Below are 17,860 nucleotides of genomic sequence, written 5' to 3' on the forward strand. Positions count from 1 at the left end.
AGGGATGGATACCCAGGCTCGAAAATCAGTATTTTGTTAGTTTAAATGAATCATTAATCAATGCTTAACTATTATGACATCTAGGTCAAAGAATATTTCTCATACATGGGAAGTGTCTGACCAAATTTAGTTTCAAAAGAGTTTGATGCTCTTCTCAGTAAATTAAAACCGATGATGTCAGAAGATTAGTTTGTCACTAACATTACTGATCGCTGCCTTTGCACCTCGTTTATTTACATTTACATCTGATTTGTCATGATGGTATTTAAGTAAATGTAAGAAACAATTGCTCTGAGAGTTGTTAAATTGTTTATTTAATCTAAATGACATTCCATACATATTTAAGTACACATTCAGTGGAGACGTTTTCTACACAGCTAAATTAATTACTGAAGAAATGATGGTGCTCTTCCTTTTGGGGAGCATCTTATTTTCATGTGTTAAATTCATTGACATGGGAAAAATTATCTCGATAAGAGTAGGAAATTTAAATAATGATAAATTTGATTTATTACCCAGCAGCCCTCTTATCTATCATGTAAGATAGCTGTCAAAGGTGTGTGTGGGATTCTAAAATGTGCATTCATATATTTGTCTTTCAATAAGTTATATGTAAAATTATATTTGTGAGTCTGAAAATTAGTGAATGTTACGATTTTTTTATGTGAGTATGACTCTAAAGGCTGTGAGTGAAAACTTGTGAATACAACTCATTTCTTTGACTTTGATAAGGTGTTCACAGCCAGGAAAATTTCAGTTTGTGGGTACAAGAAGAAACTTGAGAAGGTTAGGAATAGTTTTATGTGAGTATGAATCAAAAAGCTGTGTGAGAAAAATCTCATTTATCTGACTGTTTCTAAATTCACCATTCAGGTAATTGTGAAAATTTAACAATTAAACTATTCTACTCAAATGCCAGCTGTTTAAACCTTTCAACTGTCTAGTTTTTAAACAATGTTCAAAGATTTCAGTTTTCTGCTGTTTAGCATTTTTCTCCCCATTCTTCACCTACATTTTGAGCTTTATTGCACTATTTGGGGATTTTTGCTTCAACATCTTTAAAAACATTCAGCTCATTTTGACAGTTTAGCTTAGTTTCATCTTCTGCTATTTAGCAGCTTCAGCGGTCAGTTTCTTAATTTGGCATATGCTGCTCATTTCACAGTTCAGCTAAATGTAAAAATTAAACTGTTAAACTAGTCCTACTCAAGTGTTTAGACATTTTTGCTGTCCAGAATTTTAAATAATGTTCACAGATTTCAGTTTTCTGCTGTTTAGGATTATTTTCTCGGTTCTTCACTTTTTGGTGCTTTTTGCTTCTGAATCTTTCAAAACATTCAGCTCATTTAGACAGTTTTGCTTACTTTCAGCTTCAGTTCAGCCATTAAGCTGATTCAGTTTAGTTTAAGCTCTCAGCATTCAAACAGCATTTCTTGCAGAAATGCAATTTATCAAGTTCTACTTATTATGACAGCGCTGGCGCTCTTATAAGTCACGCACAGTGCGTAAAATGCCATTTAGTTAAAAAAAATATTCAAAACGCACCAAAACAAATGTCTATCATAAATCTGGCCTAGCGTAAAAATACTTTTACGTTGTGTTTCGCTCAATTCTCATTTTTTCGAAGAGCACCTGAAAGCATCACATTTACGTGGAGCCGTCAGCAGTCCAAGTCGAGCACGAGGCAGCAGGCTGTCACGAGATCCGCACATTTGAAACCAATTTGCGTTATTTCTAAAAATAAAGGTGGGCTAATTGATAAGAAATGACTCGAGGCGCCCTCCGGTGACGCTGCCTTCCTTTGACAAGGCGCATGCGCACGCAGAGGCCAGGTGTCAAGCAACACAGGAGCCGCCCGCCGCTGGGAGAAGGTTTCCGTCGACTGTACCTAACGAAGAAAACTTGTTTCCAATATGTCGGGGTTAGACAGCAACCCGTTCGCGGACCCGGTGGACGTGAACCCCTTCCAGGTGACGCAGTTGTGTTGTTTTGTGTTTAGGGCTCGACTTTTCTGAGCGTGTTTGGTGTCAAGTGAAGACTGAGGGAAAGGGATACGCTGCTACTCAAACCTGTTCGGTTGGTTGTTGGGCTCGGCCGCAGTATTCCCTGACGTGGAATATTTGTCCCTTATAGGATGTGGCACATTTAACGTTAAATATAGGCTGCTTTATAAATGCAGAAGGGCTTTCTTCCTCATATTTGAACCATAACTCACCTGAGCAGGTGAGTTGGCCTAACAGGTGCAGTCAGTCTGCCATGATGCCTTCGTTCACAAGTCAGTTCTTGCTAAACTCTGGTTCTCTCTTCAGTTTTCACAATCTTTGACAAATCCTAGTTCTCTGGACTTGTCCTTTTGTGGTATTTACTCAAATAAACGGGCCGTTAGCTTTTTACTCAACACCAGTGTAGCTGTACTTATCCACAAATATGGTACGTTTACATTTTAGACTTGGGAGGCAATTCCACGTTGAATGGCTAATTTTTGACTGACTGAATTCAGCTAAATTGGCATTGTGTGACACAAATAACACCATTTTCCTTTACTCCCAGGATGCCTCTATCACGCAAGCCACCAGCAGAGCCCCCACAAACCTTGGGGAGTATAACCCATTCTCCGCTACTGAGATGGTGATCTTTAATTTTATAAAGCTGATGAATCTTTGTGTGATTGAGATTTTAGTATGTAGTAACCTGTTTCGCATCCTGTCACAGGGAGACTACACTGGAACAACCATCCCAGCCTCTGCTGCCTCCTCCCAACCCGCAGTTCTACAGCCCTCTGTGGAGCAAAGTGCAAAAGTGGGTGAAAACGAACAAATACATTAATCCTAGGGTTATTTTTGGAGCAAGAAAACAAAATGTGTACATTTTAGAGGCCGTGTTCTCAAGTAGACGTCGACAGATTTAGTTTATTATATTTTTTTAAACATAAAAATGTCTCTGGAAAAATAAATCTGTTGATTTATGAAAACAATTTTGGTATTTCAAACTCTAAAACTCTGTAAAAGGTGGGAACTGAAACATATAAGATTATAATAATTATAAAAATTACCTTTCTGGTAAGGTCTATTTAGGGGTTCTGGAGAGGAGGGTCTGTCAGATTGTTGAACCTCAGATTCAGGAGGAGCAATGTGGTTTTCATCCTGGCTGTTGAACACTGGACCAGCTCTATACCCTTAGAGGGATCCTGGAGGGTGCATGGGAATTTGCCCAACCGGTCTACATGTGTTTTGTGGATTTGGAGAAGGCGTTTGACCGCATCCTTCGGGGGGTCCTGTGGGGGGTACTCCAGGAGTATGGGGTACCAGGCCCTCCGATACGGGCTGTTAGGTCCCTGTATGACCGGCTTGGTCCGCATTGCCGGCAGTAAGTCGGGCTCATTCCCAGTGAGAGTTGAACTCCACCAAGGCTGCCCGTTGTCACCGATTGTGTTTATAATCTTAATGGACAGGATTTCTAGGCGCAGCCAAGGTGTGGAGGGCATCCGTTTTGGTGGCCTGAGGATCAGGTCTCTGCTTTTTGCAGATGATGTGGTCATGTTGGCTTCATCAGAATGTGATCTTCAGCTTTCGCTGGAGCAGTTTGCAGCCGAGTGTGAAGCAGCTGGGATGAGAATCAGCTCCTCTAAATCTGAGATCATGGTCTTGATTCGGAAAAGGGTAGAATGCTTTCTCCCGGTCAGGGATGAGGTCCTGCCCCAAGTGGTGTTTAAACATCTCAAGGTCTTGTTCACGAGTGAGGGAAAACTGGAGCGTGAGATCAATAGGCGGATTGGTGCTGCATCTGCAGTGATGCCGGTGTTGTACCGGTCTGTCGTGGTGAAGAGAGAGCTGAGTCAGAAGGCGAATCTTTTGATATACCGGTCGATCTACATTCTTACCGTCACCTATGGTCATGAGCTTTGGGTAGTGACCGAAAGAACGAGATCGCGGATACAAGCGGCCAAAATGAGTTTTCTCCGAAGAGTGGCTGGGCTCTCCCTTAGAGATGGGATGAGAAGCTCGGTCATCAGGTAGGGGCTTGTAGTAGACCCGCTGCTCCTCCACATCGAGAGGAGCCAGTTGAGGTGGCTCGGGCATCTGGTCAGGATGCCACCTGGACGCCTCCCAGGTGAGGTTTTCCGGGCACATCCAACCGGGAGGAGGCGTAAAGGTAGACCCAGGGATGAGAAGACCCGGGCCAAGGAACGCCTTGTGATTTCCCCGGAGGAGCTGGTCCAAGTGGCTGGGGAGAGGGAAGTCTGGGCCTCTCGCCTTAAGCTGGGCGGACACTGTGCAACTTTTTCACTCATAGTACTCAGCTTCAGCTCAAACTGTACGACTTCCTCGCAGGGCAGATCTCACGAGTCATGTGCTCACACTGTACGACCCAGTTCTCGGTTGCGACCTGACTGCTCACACTGTACGTCTGGTAGCAACACGTCGGCCCTAAAAAATAAGCCAAAAATAGCCGTTTTTACACAACACGTCAGACTTTTTTGTCTTGCCTGTTGTCCTTCGGGAGTGCTGCAGGAGGACACACAGGGATTTGTGGGGGTTGGATGAGGAAAATGAAATAAAGAAAGTAAATCTGTGTTTTGTGATCAGTTTAATTTGACATGAACATGACAAACACGTTTTCTTGACAATCTTTGTGAGTAAAAAAACATGTAGAAATAAAAAAGAACAATGTGTGTTATTAGGGAAATAGCGGGCGAGCGGAGTTGATGCAGGATTGCGCATGCGCCGTGAGCGGTTCTGATACATTTTGGGTCGCAGCGCTGCTTCAACAGTGCGATACCCTCGCGAGGGATGAGCAAAATATCAAACACGCCAGAAGTCCGTGCAACCTCACGACTGCTGATCGGTAGCTGGTCACGTGGTGTTAATCGCTTCTCGTAACCCCCTGTACACTACACGACGCTCTGCGCAAAACTCGCCTTGATCTCGTGGATTCTTGCACGAGTGGAAAATCGGCTCAAAAAAGTGAAAAAGTCACACAGTGTACGCCCGCTTTTTGGCTGCTGCCCCCCGCGACCCGATGGATAAGCGGATGAAAATGGATGGATGGAAATTGTTAGGGATGCACCGATGGATCGGCATTTGATCCCAATTGGCCGATAGCGCCCATATCGGTTTTGATCGGAGTTTTCAAAATAGATCAAAGCAGACCGATCAGGTAGGATTGTCACGGTAACCGGTGTAGCGGTAAACCCCGGTAAAAAAGTCGACAATAATAATAACCGTCTTGTTTTAAAAAAAAACTATATTATCTTGATGGGTTACCGTGGCTGCGGTGTAGGCGCGGTGACCCTTACCAGCCACCGTATCATCTGCTGAAGTTGCCGGCGGCACATGCGCGCTTTGTTGTTTACAACCAAAACTTTCTTGAAGCTAAAGCTGAAATAATGGCCAAAGGAGGAGACGGCAGTCCGACTCCTCAGGAGTACATTTTTTATCCCTCAAAGAAGACAAAGTGGGAAGTATGGGCATCTTTTGGATATTTGAAGAATGCCGAGGGAGTTTATAGAAGACGGATGGCTATCCTGTTTGCAGCACGTGCAGAAAAAGTGTCTGTGAAAGGCAGCAACGCTTAAAATCTCATGACACATCTGTGTGACCATCACCCACAACTCTACAGTCAACGCAAGGCAAGCTAACGTTTTGGCTAAAATGTGTGATCCGAGGATTTGGGTTGAGGGAGAATGCAACGAGTCGCTATATAAAGCAGCCGCAGCACCGCTACCTGCATATAAGCCGTGTCGCGGACACCCCCATGTTGAAATGACGCTATGCATTACGGGGCTCCCAGGGGCAGATAAGAGTTGGTCTCTCTCCGAGAATAATTATGAATTTAACATGATTGCTGCCTGATGACATTTCCCCACATCTGCAAAGCTCACTGGAAGGACACAAACAGAGGACAATATTTTCCTGATATAGGGTTTATTACTCAAGTAAGGGTAAAAAAAGTATATGATTAGAAGGCTGCTTGAGTACTGAGTATCATCTGAACTAATATTTTTAAAATGATGACGTCAAACAGACATGAAATAAGAAGTTATGGGCAAATATTGGTATTTTAAAGACTAAAGGGAAAAAATGTAAACAAATAAACATAATTACAAAATAACACATTTTAGGCAAAATTTAGACACAAACTGAGGACAATGTTTCCTGACATACAGGGTTTATTTAATTGTGTGAAAATGTAGCACGTTTAAAAAAAATACTGCGATAGTACCGAAAACCGTGGTAATTTTGGTCACAATAACCGTGAGGTAAAATTTTCACACCGTGACAACCCTAATACAGACTATTTTAGATTAGGTTACATTTCCTTTATTCCCAGATTATGTAGTTTGTAGCACTCATTATAATGTTGTAGAAAATTTCTGGCCAATCCACGTGATCGGTATCTGTGATCGGTATCTGTGATCGGTATCGGTGATCAGCATTCTTTGATATCGGTATCAGTGATCGGCAGCAAAAAACCTGATCGGTGCATCCCTAGAAATTGTAATAGTCCTCCATGTCTGTTATGATGTTATCAATTCATAGATTAAACTCCATAGACAGTTCTTTGGGGGCTTTTAATTGTTCTTGAATAATGATAAATGACTCGCACTTGAATAGCGCCTTTCAAAGTCAGAGGACTCCAAAGCGCTTTACACTACAGTGTATCATTCACCCATTCACACACACGCACATGATCACACACTGATGGTGACCACTGACCACCTGGGAAAAATGAAAAGTTAAAATCACGTGAAAGTTGTCTGGGATTACGGACCTACTCATCTGGAATCACGAATGATCATATAAATAGCTTATAATGTTCGAAAGGTTAAATTTAAAGAGGTAATATTTAATTTATGATTTTGTTCCTTTCCTCCATCTTGTGAGTTACATTGCTCTGTTCGTAAGAAGATGGATCTAGTTTTAGGTTTAAATAGAAGCAATAAAGATTATTTATAATCCTAATCTTATATAAACCAGACAGATATACCCTCAGAGGAAACTCAGATTCTGCATGCGGATATCATGATAACGATATATTTACGATATATTGTGCGGCCCTACTTTACATCCTTTTGTGCTCCAATGTGGAACTCTACTGTCTCTATAAAAATCCATCCATCCATGTTCTGTCAGTGTTTGGTTTTAGGAATCATGTGCCTCAAACAAGCAGTTTGAACAATTGTGTTTTTGTGATGCCATAAATTAACAAATAACCTCCTCTGACGTGCAAGAGAAAGCTGCTGCTGGAGGTTCAGCATGTCTACTCTGGTCCCCTCCTAGATATTGGAGCTTTCTTGCACACTGTAGTTGGGCTGCTCAATACATCGTAAATATATCGTTATCGCGATATCAGCAAGCACAATATGCATATCGTAAAGAACAGATAAATATCGCAATGAATGGTCAGCTCTAATGTTTGCACATAATGCATTCTGTCAATCAAATGGAAGCATGATGTTTTTTTAACAAATCAAATAGAGCTCTTCACCTATTTGGCCAATTGGATGGCTTCTCATAGGTTAGATGCCCGCCCCTGACACTTGATTTTGATGGTTAGCAAACACCTGATTTAGCTTTGTTCTGCTGATTCTGCGTTTCCCGGGATCCACTGATTGCCTTTTCTTTTTCTTTTTCCCTTTCCTCACAACTTTTGCTTTTCTTATTTTTATGATTTATTGATTTCTTTGTTTTTGATAATTTTCGTTCCTGAGTGAAGTTTTTATTTATCGCAAGTAATGTCGTCATCTGAATATTAATCACTGTTATCGCATATCGCAGGTTTTTCTAATATCGTGCAGCCCTGTAAAATGCTTCGGAGTATTCTGGCTCTGAAATACGCTATACAAGTGCGGATCTATCATCATTTATCCTTCTCAGCTCATAGGGACCTCGGCGGGGGAGGGGTGAGCATAGCCACCTCCAGCTTGTTAAAGAGCTAGTCACCTTCAGATCGGCTTTTTGCTGATAAAACAGTACAAATGAGTGTCTAACACTGCTGTAGACATGTGTAGTCATTATTTTGGAATTTGATTTCAGGCTGAAATATTCAAGTTTAAACGGTCATTGTTGAGCTCCCTTCAGGGGCGTGTCCACGGAGTCCCTTGGACATAGGACTATTATAATGTAAGAAAAATTGGCATCATTTGTTCTTGCTAAAAAGGCTCACAGCAAAAAGAGCCCAGTTCTTCTTGTCCAACGTACTTATTTGTGTTTCTGTACTGATGGTGGGCTTTTAATATTTAACAAAAGTTACTTAATTTCAAGCCTCCTGACATGAGACAAGATTTCTAAATAGGATTATTGCCATAAATCTAAAATAATAGTTAAAAAATGATGATTCTTTTACCTCATCCAAAGTCTAATTTTAATGGATTTGGGGGCATTTATATTTGTCTGGTTTTAAATGCTTCATCACCTGGTGGGTAAAATTCTGCAGGAGTTGTGATATTGTAACATTGGTCTCCTGATATCAGGCGACTGCAGCAGCTGCCACGGCTGATCTGATCAAACAGCAGCAGGAGCTGGAGAGGAAAGCCGCTGATCTGGAGCGACGAGAGCAGGAGCTACAGAACAGAACCACAAACAGGGAGTCAAGCCCAGGAGGTAAGGGCTAGTAGATTTTCCTGGTCTGTATAAGACCAATGAGTGTTAACACACAAACTGTTCAAATCCGTTTCTCAGCTAAAGAGAACAACTGGCCTCCTCTTCCAAAGTTCTGCCCTGTGAAGCCCTGCTTCTATCAGAACTTTGAGGAGGAAATCCCAGATGACTACCGCCGAATCTGCAAGAGGATGTACTACCTCTGGATGTGTATGTAACCCTGCTCATGCATGACACCTGTTGGTTTTGTATGCAACCAAATCATTCTGCAGTGCATGAATTTGTTTTATTAACTCTCATTTTGAACCCCTTCTTTCCTCCAGTCCACTGTGCCACTCTGTTCCTCAATGTGCTGGCTTGTCTGGCTTACTTCACTGCAGACCCCTCTAGAGGTGTTGACTTTGGCCTTTCCATCCTTTGGTTCCTCCTCTTCACTCCTGTGGCCTTCGTCTGCTGGTACCGGCCTGTTTACAAAGCCTTCAGGTATGCCGTTCCACTGGCCATGCACTTGTTTGTTTTACATCAGACAGGAGTGGATGTAACGGAGAAGAAACGATTGTTTTTATAGCGCCTCTCAAAATAAAAATCATGAGGCACTTCACAAGAACAAAAAATAAATGATTAAAAAACATCATTATAAGAAATGGTAGAAATTAGGAAAAGCATTTGAGATTAAAAATGTTAATTCAAAAGGGAAATGTAGTCACGAGATGCTGAAAAAGACAAAATTGATAGAAACTGCATGAAAATGATGAACAGGAGCTCACGCAACAGCCAGCTTGAACAGGTGAGTCCTCAGCTGCTTTTTAAAGGAGACCACTGAGTGCTAGATCTTGAAATGAACCCTGAAGTTGACTGGCAGCCAGTGAAGCTGGAGGAGAAGCGGGGTGATGTGGGTGTATTTGGAGGACTTGGTCAGAAGCCGAGCACAGGCATTCTGAACCACCTGTAGACGGTTCAGGGAGGTTCTGCTCAGACACGTGAAAAGAGTGTTACAGTAGTCTAAGCGTGAGGAGATGACTGACATTTTTAGACATTGAAATTTTATTCTGTAAAATTATGCAGTAGAATTGTTTTACTTAAACTACACCAGCAAAAGTTCTACATCAGAAATTCAACAGTAATCTGAAACAAATGAGGTGACCTCCTTGTAACCCAAGCCAGAGTAATCATCACTCGATCGAGTCAAGTGGCTTTTGGCCAATGAAATTGCGTTTCTCTGATCACCAGTGATAACTTTGGCTTGGGTCACCAGGAGGTCACCTTGTTTGTTGTTGGATTATTACTGTTGAAGTTCTGATCTTCTTTGAATAAAATGTAGAATATGTGGCTTGTGTTTTCCAGGGTTTCCCCCAGAAAATGAGTTGAGCCTGGCGGCTTCAGCCGTCTGGGGGGGGAGTCGCGCGCTCCGTCCCGCAGCGCTCCTCCGTGAGAGCGGGGGTGGAGGGGTTGCACACGTTCATGTCGCGTGCGTGCTCAGTCCCACAGCGCTCCTCCGGGCAGCACTCCTCCGTGAGAGTGAGAGTGGGAGTGGGAGGGTTGCACACGTTCTGCTGCAGTTTCTCACCAGTATCAGCTAATGGAGGGCTCTAGTTTCATTCTGTCGTTCGTGCCAGCAGACACGGTAGGGTCGGGGAGGGGGGCGGGGCATGATGCTTAGCCTGGCGGGCCGCCTGGCTTATCAAGCTCTGGGGGGAAACCCTGGTTTTCTGTGCTCTCCAGCTTCAAGTGCTGCTTAGATTTGAAACTAAAAGACACAAAGAAACCTTACAAGTTAGAATTATGTCAGATCGATCAGCTCTGGTTAGGTTAATCCTTTCTAAGATGATATATAAACATAATCAAGGTGCTTAGTGGTTGGAGTGTAAAAATAATGCAAATTGTGTGAATGAACAGTTAAAAAGCCATACTAAAATTTGAATGTGTTTATTCTCTATCTTCTCTTTTTATAGGTCTGACAGCTCCTTCAGCTTCTTCTTCTTCTTCTTTGTTTTTTTCCTGCAAGTGGCGGTGTACGTCATCCAGTCGGTGGGGATCCCGTCTTGGGGAAACAGGTCAGTGACTTAAAATCTCAGGGTGTGGTGCAGCCTTTTGTGTTCATCTGTATGAATGTGCTTCTGTTTTGGGTACATTCTTACGTTATGTATAGCAAGGCAGCTTTATTTATATGGCACATTTCATACACAAAGGCAATTCAATGTGCTTTCCATTATAAAGAATAGCTGACTACTTCCTAAAGAGCTCCAAGCCTTGCTGGGCAAATATACCCGAAGTAGTTCCAACATGTATTTTGGCCCCATGCCATTGAGTGTTTATAAACTAGTAGAAGCACTTTGAAGTCAATTCTGTAGTTTACTGGTAACCATTGTAGAGATTTAAGAACAGGAGTGATGTGCTCTGTTCTCTTGGTTCTTAAGACTCTCTGAATAAGCTGGATTATTCATGTGTTGTTGTGTTCACCCTTCTGTTTCCAATCTCTTGTGTTTCTTTGACAGATTCCAGTTGACCTTTTTTGTTTGGGTTGCTTCTTTGTCAGTGTGTGGAGTTTTCTCTTTGGGTACATTTTCTATCTAATTTGGGTAATATTTCTACCTTTTAAAATCTTTTTCTTTCTTCACTTTTTCATTTCTTTGTTGTGTTTTAATGCAGGCAAAAATGCCTGTTAATCAAGGCTTTTAGAAGCACATTACATCTTGCTGAAAATACAGTTATTAGAGACATTACAGCCCTGCATTGTGACTTGAAAGACCCTGCACAAATCTTGCATGGGTGGAAAGTCATAAGTAGCAATGTAAGAAAATATCTATACAGCAATATATCATGAAATGTTTTTCTGTGATAGTATGTTGATATTCAAAAGTTGTGTATGGTTTATTTATTTGGGCAGAATTAACATGCAAACATATTTCTTTTCTTTTGGTGTAATTCAGTTACCGACGGCTAGGTGGCAGCAGTGTGTGATGGGTTTTGTTTCCACCACTAAAATGTAAACCCCTCTATTATGGTACAGATACCTCATGTTAAACATGTTACGTATTAGTTTGGAACATTTATTGAATTTTCCTACAATAAATTCCATCTAAAAAATTGATTGCGTTTGGTTGAATGTATCGCAACATATGGTGATATATCTTATCGTCTCCCCTGTATCAGGATACGTATCGTGTCGCCAGAATTTCACCAATACACATCCTTAGTCGTAAGGGTTCTGCTGGCGGCTAAAAACGTACCGCTGGTCCCGAGATTGTTGATGGAGAGGAACTTGGTTTGGTAATAGCTCTGGATTGGGACTGGGGTCTCGCAAAATCCATGTGATCCAACGTAAATCTAGCAAATGCCAGCAGTTGACAGATTTCTGTGGGGAAAAGAAGGCAGCCAAAAATATACAGCAAGTCTCTGGATTATCGGTAGGATGTAGAGAACGGAGAATTGTAAGAAAATTAAGATTACGAGTGAAGAAAAGGACAGAAATTCAGTGTATGGAGAAGCTTGTGGTTCTGAAATAAAACACCCCATGCATAGAAGTGTATTGGGTTGTAAAGTTAGTCCTTTTGTTTTATTGGATTTGTGGGTGGAGGCGGGGTCTGATGCAAACATCATTGGATTGTTGCAGACCCCATTAGCAGAAGTAAAAATTTGTCCCATGCAGTGCTGTAATACACATTTGACAGAAAAAGTGAGATGACTCTATTGTTTATCTTTGGTTTTAACAGTGGGTGGATCTTATCGATCTCCGTGATTGGTACAAACTTGGCAGTAGCTGTGGTCATGATGGTGGTGGCTGGGTTCTTCACTGTTAATGCTGTCCTGGCTCTCATCCTGCTGAAAATGGTAAGATAATGCCTGCTGATGGCTGATGTTTGTCAGCCTCTTGTGTTTGATACACAAACCGTAATAACTTATACAGTCTTTCTGCTCCCTGTTTTTTAGTAAACTGTCTTATTGACTGCTAGCTGTAAAATAACCAAAGGCCTTTAATTTAGTAAAACATTTATAGTGGCCCTCTCGGGGCCTTTTAAATAGTTGAATTTGACCAAAACAAAATAAACATGTTACCATTATGATGTTCGTCCATCATTTCCAAATATTTTTACCTTGAATTATGTGTTTTTTTTTTGTTTTTATTAATACTTTTTTTCCACTTTTTAAGGTGTGAAACACTGAAAAATCATTTGAATTATTTCTGGTTATAATCTGAGTTTTACATACATGTAGAACATGAAATACACTCCTTCATTAGCTTGTGACAGAAAATAGACGGTGAAACTTTTGATAATCCTGACCAACCTACGTCACACTGTCACTTAACATTCATGGACTCATCCGTTTTGACTCATGATGGGAAGGTTGTTGGTTTGGCATCGAGGAAACCTCATAGAACGTCTCTACTAGTAGAAGCTAACCATTGGCATTAGCAACTCCACCACACGGCAGTAGGTCCTCCAGGCTTGTTGTACTGGTGGAGATAAAACATCAATGTTGCAGAGCAAACAGTCAATGGTAGTCGTGTTGCTTTTATCCGGTCTGAGCCGAGATGTCCAAATATTAGGAAATAAGACTCCAAATCCTGCCATGTAGTCAAAGCTTTATTGTCGTATGCACAGTAAAGAAGCAAACTTCCCCGCACAATGAAATTCTTACATTACAAACTGTTCCAGATGTCAAAAAGTATAAAAAGGTGTATTTACAGTAAAGATAAAAATGTGTAATTACAGTGTTAAGCTCTCATGTGTCATTCTGCTAGTTCCTGAAACAAGCGCATTTCTACTTGTAATATAAAACCCTTGCTATAATATTCTGTCAAAGTAATTAGCCAGTTAATGCTATCTTTTATTGTTCTCATTCAAGGTTCACGCCAAGTACAGAAGGACGGGTGCAAGCTTCACCAAGGCCCAGGAGGAGTTTTCTAAAGGAGTCCTGACAAACAGAACCGTCCAGACCACTGCAGCTAGTGCTGCCAGCTCTGCTGCTCAGGGAGCTTTTGGGAGAAATCAGGAAAATTAAACCACCTCCACATCCTCCAAACCTAAGGCTAATATACTCTCAATCACCCTTATCAATGCACCCCAGCATTCTGAAGAGGTCTTTAGGTCACAGGGAAATTTTTTCACCCCCTTCCCAAAACCCCCAAGCTGCATTTAACAGTCTAATGAGACATTATCATTATGGTGTGGGATTGTTGCAGCACAACAAAAACAAGACTGTTAAAACATCTCATGTCTTGAGCCTGTCTGAGTTCACATGTGGCTCTCAGGGAAAATACTGAAGGGAAAAAAAGAGTCTAAACCAGGAAAGATTTACTTAAATCCTATCATTCTTAAAGCAATTGAGTGAGCTTTATTTTAAATGTTGCTTTTATCACACCCCAGCTGTGTAGTCATATAGAACACACGCCTAGGAATAAGCACTACATGTAGATTTTGACATTCGTAACAATATGTTGCAGGACCAAGAAAATCCTTTCTACCTGATTTTTATCTCTTACTACATACCAATTGGGATTTTATCAGAAGCATGTTTCCGCTGTTACTGTTTTGTGTTGAAGATTTCCAAAGATACAGTTTTAACATGTACAGACTGCACAGGAGCTGAATGATGAAGGTGATGGGATGAAGGTCGGTCTTTATTCTGTGTTAGCTTACATAGCTTTTAATGGAACCCACTCAAAAGGGTAAATGAAGATGCAATGTGGGGAAGAGGTTACATGTTCATGTTTGTGAAGAAGACCGGTTTTCTGTCATTTCGGTGACCTTGTTATTGTTACTATGGAAGACATGCGGGCTTGATGCTAATAGATAGATTGGATAATAGGAATCCATAGGTGTAATATAGAGCTGGAAGAACAATGAAATTGCACACAAATGTTGTTGCAGGAATTTACTACTTGATGGCTACTGGGATTGTGAAGTCTTTATGTAAATATTTTATTGTATGCAGAAAATGTGTTTTGGTGGTTTGATCAAATGGTTTATTAGAATGTACTGCAGCTAATTTAAACTAATTACTGTATGGGTGTTTGATTAGCTTCAGTCTTGGATTGCAATAAATAGTTCAAATATGAGTTCATGTTTCTAGACTCAATTATGTTGAACAACAAGAATAGCTCTACATGAGTCATGTGCATAAAGACTAAAGCAGGACTTGATCTTATCACTTATTTTATTGTGATCTGTCCCTTTGATCAAATTATGGTGTTTAATTTTAGTTCATATTTACCAGTATTTATGGTTTTAAAAGCTGCTGTATAATTTAGTACAATTACAGCTTTCAATGTAGAAAAACATTTAGACCTGGTTAAAGGTTCTCTGGGTTTCCCACAAGCTTCGGTGGGATTGTAAATTTGTAATGACACTAAATAACTTCAGCACTGTCTCTTCTCCAAGGCCATACTATGTAGAAAACAACTTACTTGCATAATCTCATTGAACTCTGATCTTTTGAATAAAAGCAGTTCAGATGCACCTCCTTAATCTGCATATTCTGCTAACACACTGTTAGCTGCTATCACTTCCTGGCCTGGCTCAGCGTGTTTCCAGAGCTGAATGTGAGTGCATTTGAGTTTTGGAGTCTCCCACTCCTGTCTCACACTAACACCTCTGATATCTCAGATCCCCTTAACACCCTTGTGCTGAATCACAGTCAGCCATTGATACTTTCAGAACAAATATATTCCCATTGTTGTTTCGGCTACAGCACAATGTCTGCTGAATTATTTCTCGTTCAACTGCAGCATGAAGGCCATCAGAGGCTCCATGGCTCTAGATGATTCTGGCTTTGAATGGAAGACTCGGACCTCAAACTGTAAATAATAAAGATCATGAAGCAGGTCCTTCGTTCGTTTCTACACATGACGAGCAGCTTGTCTTAACTTTTCCAAGAGGGATTGTCTGTTTAGTGATCTCTACAAATAATGCTATATCCCAGGCCCTGGCAAGCCTGTGGGCTGGCCTGTGCTTAAGTAAATCATTTCATGTCTCAGATTTGGGCTAAGTGGGATACTTCATTTTAGGGAAACCTTGCAATGGAAAATGTGATCGGTGTGAAGATGAGACGATAGAGCAGGGTACGTTACACTGCCAGACAACAGACAAAACCTAATAAGAGTTAAAATTTAACTTAGTTTATTAAAGTTTATTTATTAAATATTACTTATAAAGTAAAAGATTTCAGACAATATTCACTTATTCCAAAGGCTATTTGTCACGAATCGTGGGTATTTAGAAATGGCTAGCCTTTAATGTTTGGTGATGTTTATTCTTTTGATTTGTGGTTAAATCCCTGATTTTGGCCCTTTTGATAGATTAATATTGTTTCCCTTGTGCCTCTGCTCATTTTTATTTACCTTAGCTACCCAGTCACTACTCATGAACACCTGTTTAGCATCAACTCACCTGTCTCTGTTTAGCTAACACCTCCTGTATTTAAGCACCCTGATTCCATTTGTGTCAGATCTCCTTGTTATATCCTGTTGCCCATGGTCTATCCTGGTTTTCATGGTTTGCCTGTATTAACCTTTTTCATGCCTTGGATTGTTTTTTGCATTTTTATTAAAAATCTTTAATTGTACCTCCCTCCCTCCCTCCTGGAGTTATCACCTGTACTTGGGTCCTTTACCACCACATTCTGATACTCAGTTGTCTGATAGGATCTGATCCTTAAAGATATTTCACCCCAAAATAAAATTGTGTTGCCATATTTCCCATAGTTGGATAAGTAGGCCAATTGAGCACAGTAATACCATGGTCAGTATACCATTTACCAGTGGTTTTGGCACTGTGAGCAGGTGCCAGGTCATGCTGAATAATGAAATCTTCATCTCCATAAAGCTTTTCAGCAGATGGAAGCATGAAGTGCTCCAAAATCTCCTGATAGCTAGCTGCATTGACCCTGCCCTTGATAAAACAGTGGACCAACACCAGCAGCTGACATGCCACCCCAGACCATCACTGACTGTGGGTACTTGACACTGGACTTAAGGCATTTTGGCATTTCCCTCTGCCCAGTCTTCCTCCAGACTCTGGCACCTTGATTTCCGAATGACATGCAAAATTTGCTTTCATCCCAAAAAGTACTTTGGACCACTGAGCAACAGTCCAGTGCTGCTTCTCTGTAGCCCAGGTCAGGCGCTTTTGCCGCTGTTTCTGGTTCAAAAGTGGCTTGACCTGAGGAATGCGGCACCTGTAGATTATTTCCTGCACACGCCTGTACATGGTGGCTCTGGATGTTTGTACCCCAGACTCAGTCCACTGCTTCTGCTGGTCCCCCAAGGTCTGGAATCTGTCCTTCTCTACATTCTTCCTCAGGGTCCGGTCACCTCTTCTCGTTGAGCAGCGTTTCCTGCCACACTTTTTCCTTCCCACAGACTTCCCACTGAGGTGCCTTGATACAGCACTCTGGGAACAGCCTATTCATTCTGAAATTTCTTTTTGTGTCTTACCCTCTTGCTTGAGGGTGTCAGTGATGGCCTTCTGGACAGCAGTCAGGTCGGCAGTCTTACCCATGATTGCAGTTTTGAGTAATGAACCACGCTGGGAGTTTTTAAAAGCCTCAGGAATCTTTTGCAGGTGTTTAGCGTTAATTAGTTGACTCAGATGATTAGGTTAGTAGCTCGTTTAGAGAACCTTTTCATGATATGCTAATTTTTGAGATTGGAATTTTGGGTTTTCATGAGCTGTATGCCAAAATCATCAATATTAGAAACAATAAAAAGCTTGAACTACTTCAGTTGTGTGTAATGAATCTAATACATATGAACGTATGTTTATCAGTACATTACAGAAAATGAACTTAATCACAATATGCTAATTTTTTGAGAAGGACCTGTATTTGTAACCCACTCGACAGTAATCTTTTAGCATAAAACAATGTTAAGTGAATGGTACCAACTAGCCTTGAGTGTGAAAATGCCTTTTAAACTATGCAATAGTGATGCTAATTCTGCTTGGTTACCTCAGTTATCATACTGACTGCAAATGAAAATAATAATAGATTGAAACTACTTTCTGACAAAGCACGGCTGTAAGCTTCTTCTGAAAGGTGCAAGAACATGAAGCCCAAAGACAGCTGGGGACAGCAGTAGCTCAGGAGGTAGAGCAGGTCGTCCAGTCATTGGAGGGCTGCAGGTTCAATCCCGGCTCCCTCCAGAGATTGCTGCCTTGCCTACTGGTGGTGGTCAGAGAGACTGGTGGCGTCAGTTGTACGGTAGGCCTCACTGCCGTCAGTGTGCCCCAGGGCAGCTGTTGCTACATCATATGCCCACC

At 41.3% G+C, this 17,860-nt stretch overlaps 1 protein-coding gene across 2 annotated transcripts; it reads left to right on the plus strand.

Annotated features, from left to right (window-relative positions):
• The first annotated feature begins 1,685 nt into the window (after positions 1-1,685).
• scamp2l (secretory carrier membrane protein 2, like) lies at positions 1,686-13,830 on the plus strand. 2 transcript variants are annotated; one of them, XM_015953632.3, is made up of 9 exons: positions 1,686-1,970; positions 2,551-2,628; positions 2,713-2,799; positions 8,474-8,603; positions 8,682-8,810; positions 8,924-9,083; positions 10,553-10,654; positions 12,314-12,431; positions 13,449-13,830. In XM_015953632.3, the coding sequence occupies exons 1-9, from the start codon at positions 1,914-1,916 to the stop codon at positions 13,602-13,604; spliced, it is 1,017 nt and encodes a 338-aa protein (XP_015809118.3). In that variant the 5' UTR covers positions 1,686-1,913; the 3' UTR covers positions 13,605-13,830. The 2 variants fall into 2 exon arrangements, with proteins under 2 accessions (XP_015809118.3, XP_070411005.1); XM_070554904.1 differs by lacking the exon at positions 13,449-13,830 and adding an exon at positions 11,096-11,179.
• The last annotated feature ends 4,030 nt before the right edge of the window (positions 13,831-17,860 follow it).

This window comes from Nothobranchius furzeri, chromosome 9 (genome assembly GCF_043380555.1).
Source record: "Nothobranchius furzeri strain GRZ-AD chromosome 9, NfurGRZ-RIMD1, whole genome shotgun sequence".
Classification (NCBI taxonomy): Eukaryota; Metazoa; Chordata; class Actinopteri; order Cyprinodontiformes; family Nothobranchiidae; genus Nothobranchius; species Nothobranchius furzeri.

Excerpts from the sequence above, each read along its gene's own strand:
- scamp2l (XM_015953632.3), top strand. The coding sequence starts at position 1,914 with ATGTCGGGGTTAGACAGCAACCCGTTCGCGGACCCGGTGGACGTGAAC. Across the intron at positions 2,629-2,712 it reads CATTCTCCGCTACTGAGATG|GGAGACTACACTGGAACAAC; the intron begins GTGATCTTTAAT and ends ATCCTGTCACAG. Across the intron at positions 2,800-8,473 it reads CTGTGGAGCAAAGTGCAAAA|GCGACTGCAGCAGCTGCCAC; the intron begins GTGGGTGAAAAC and ends TCCTGATATCAG.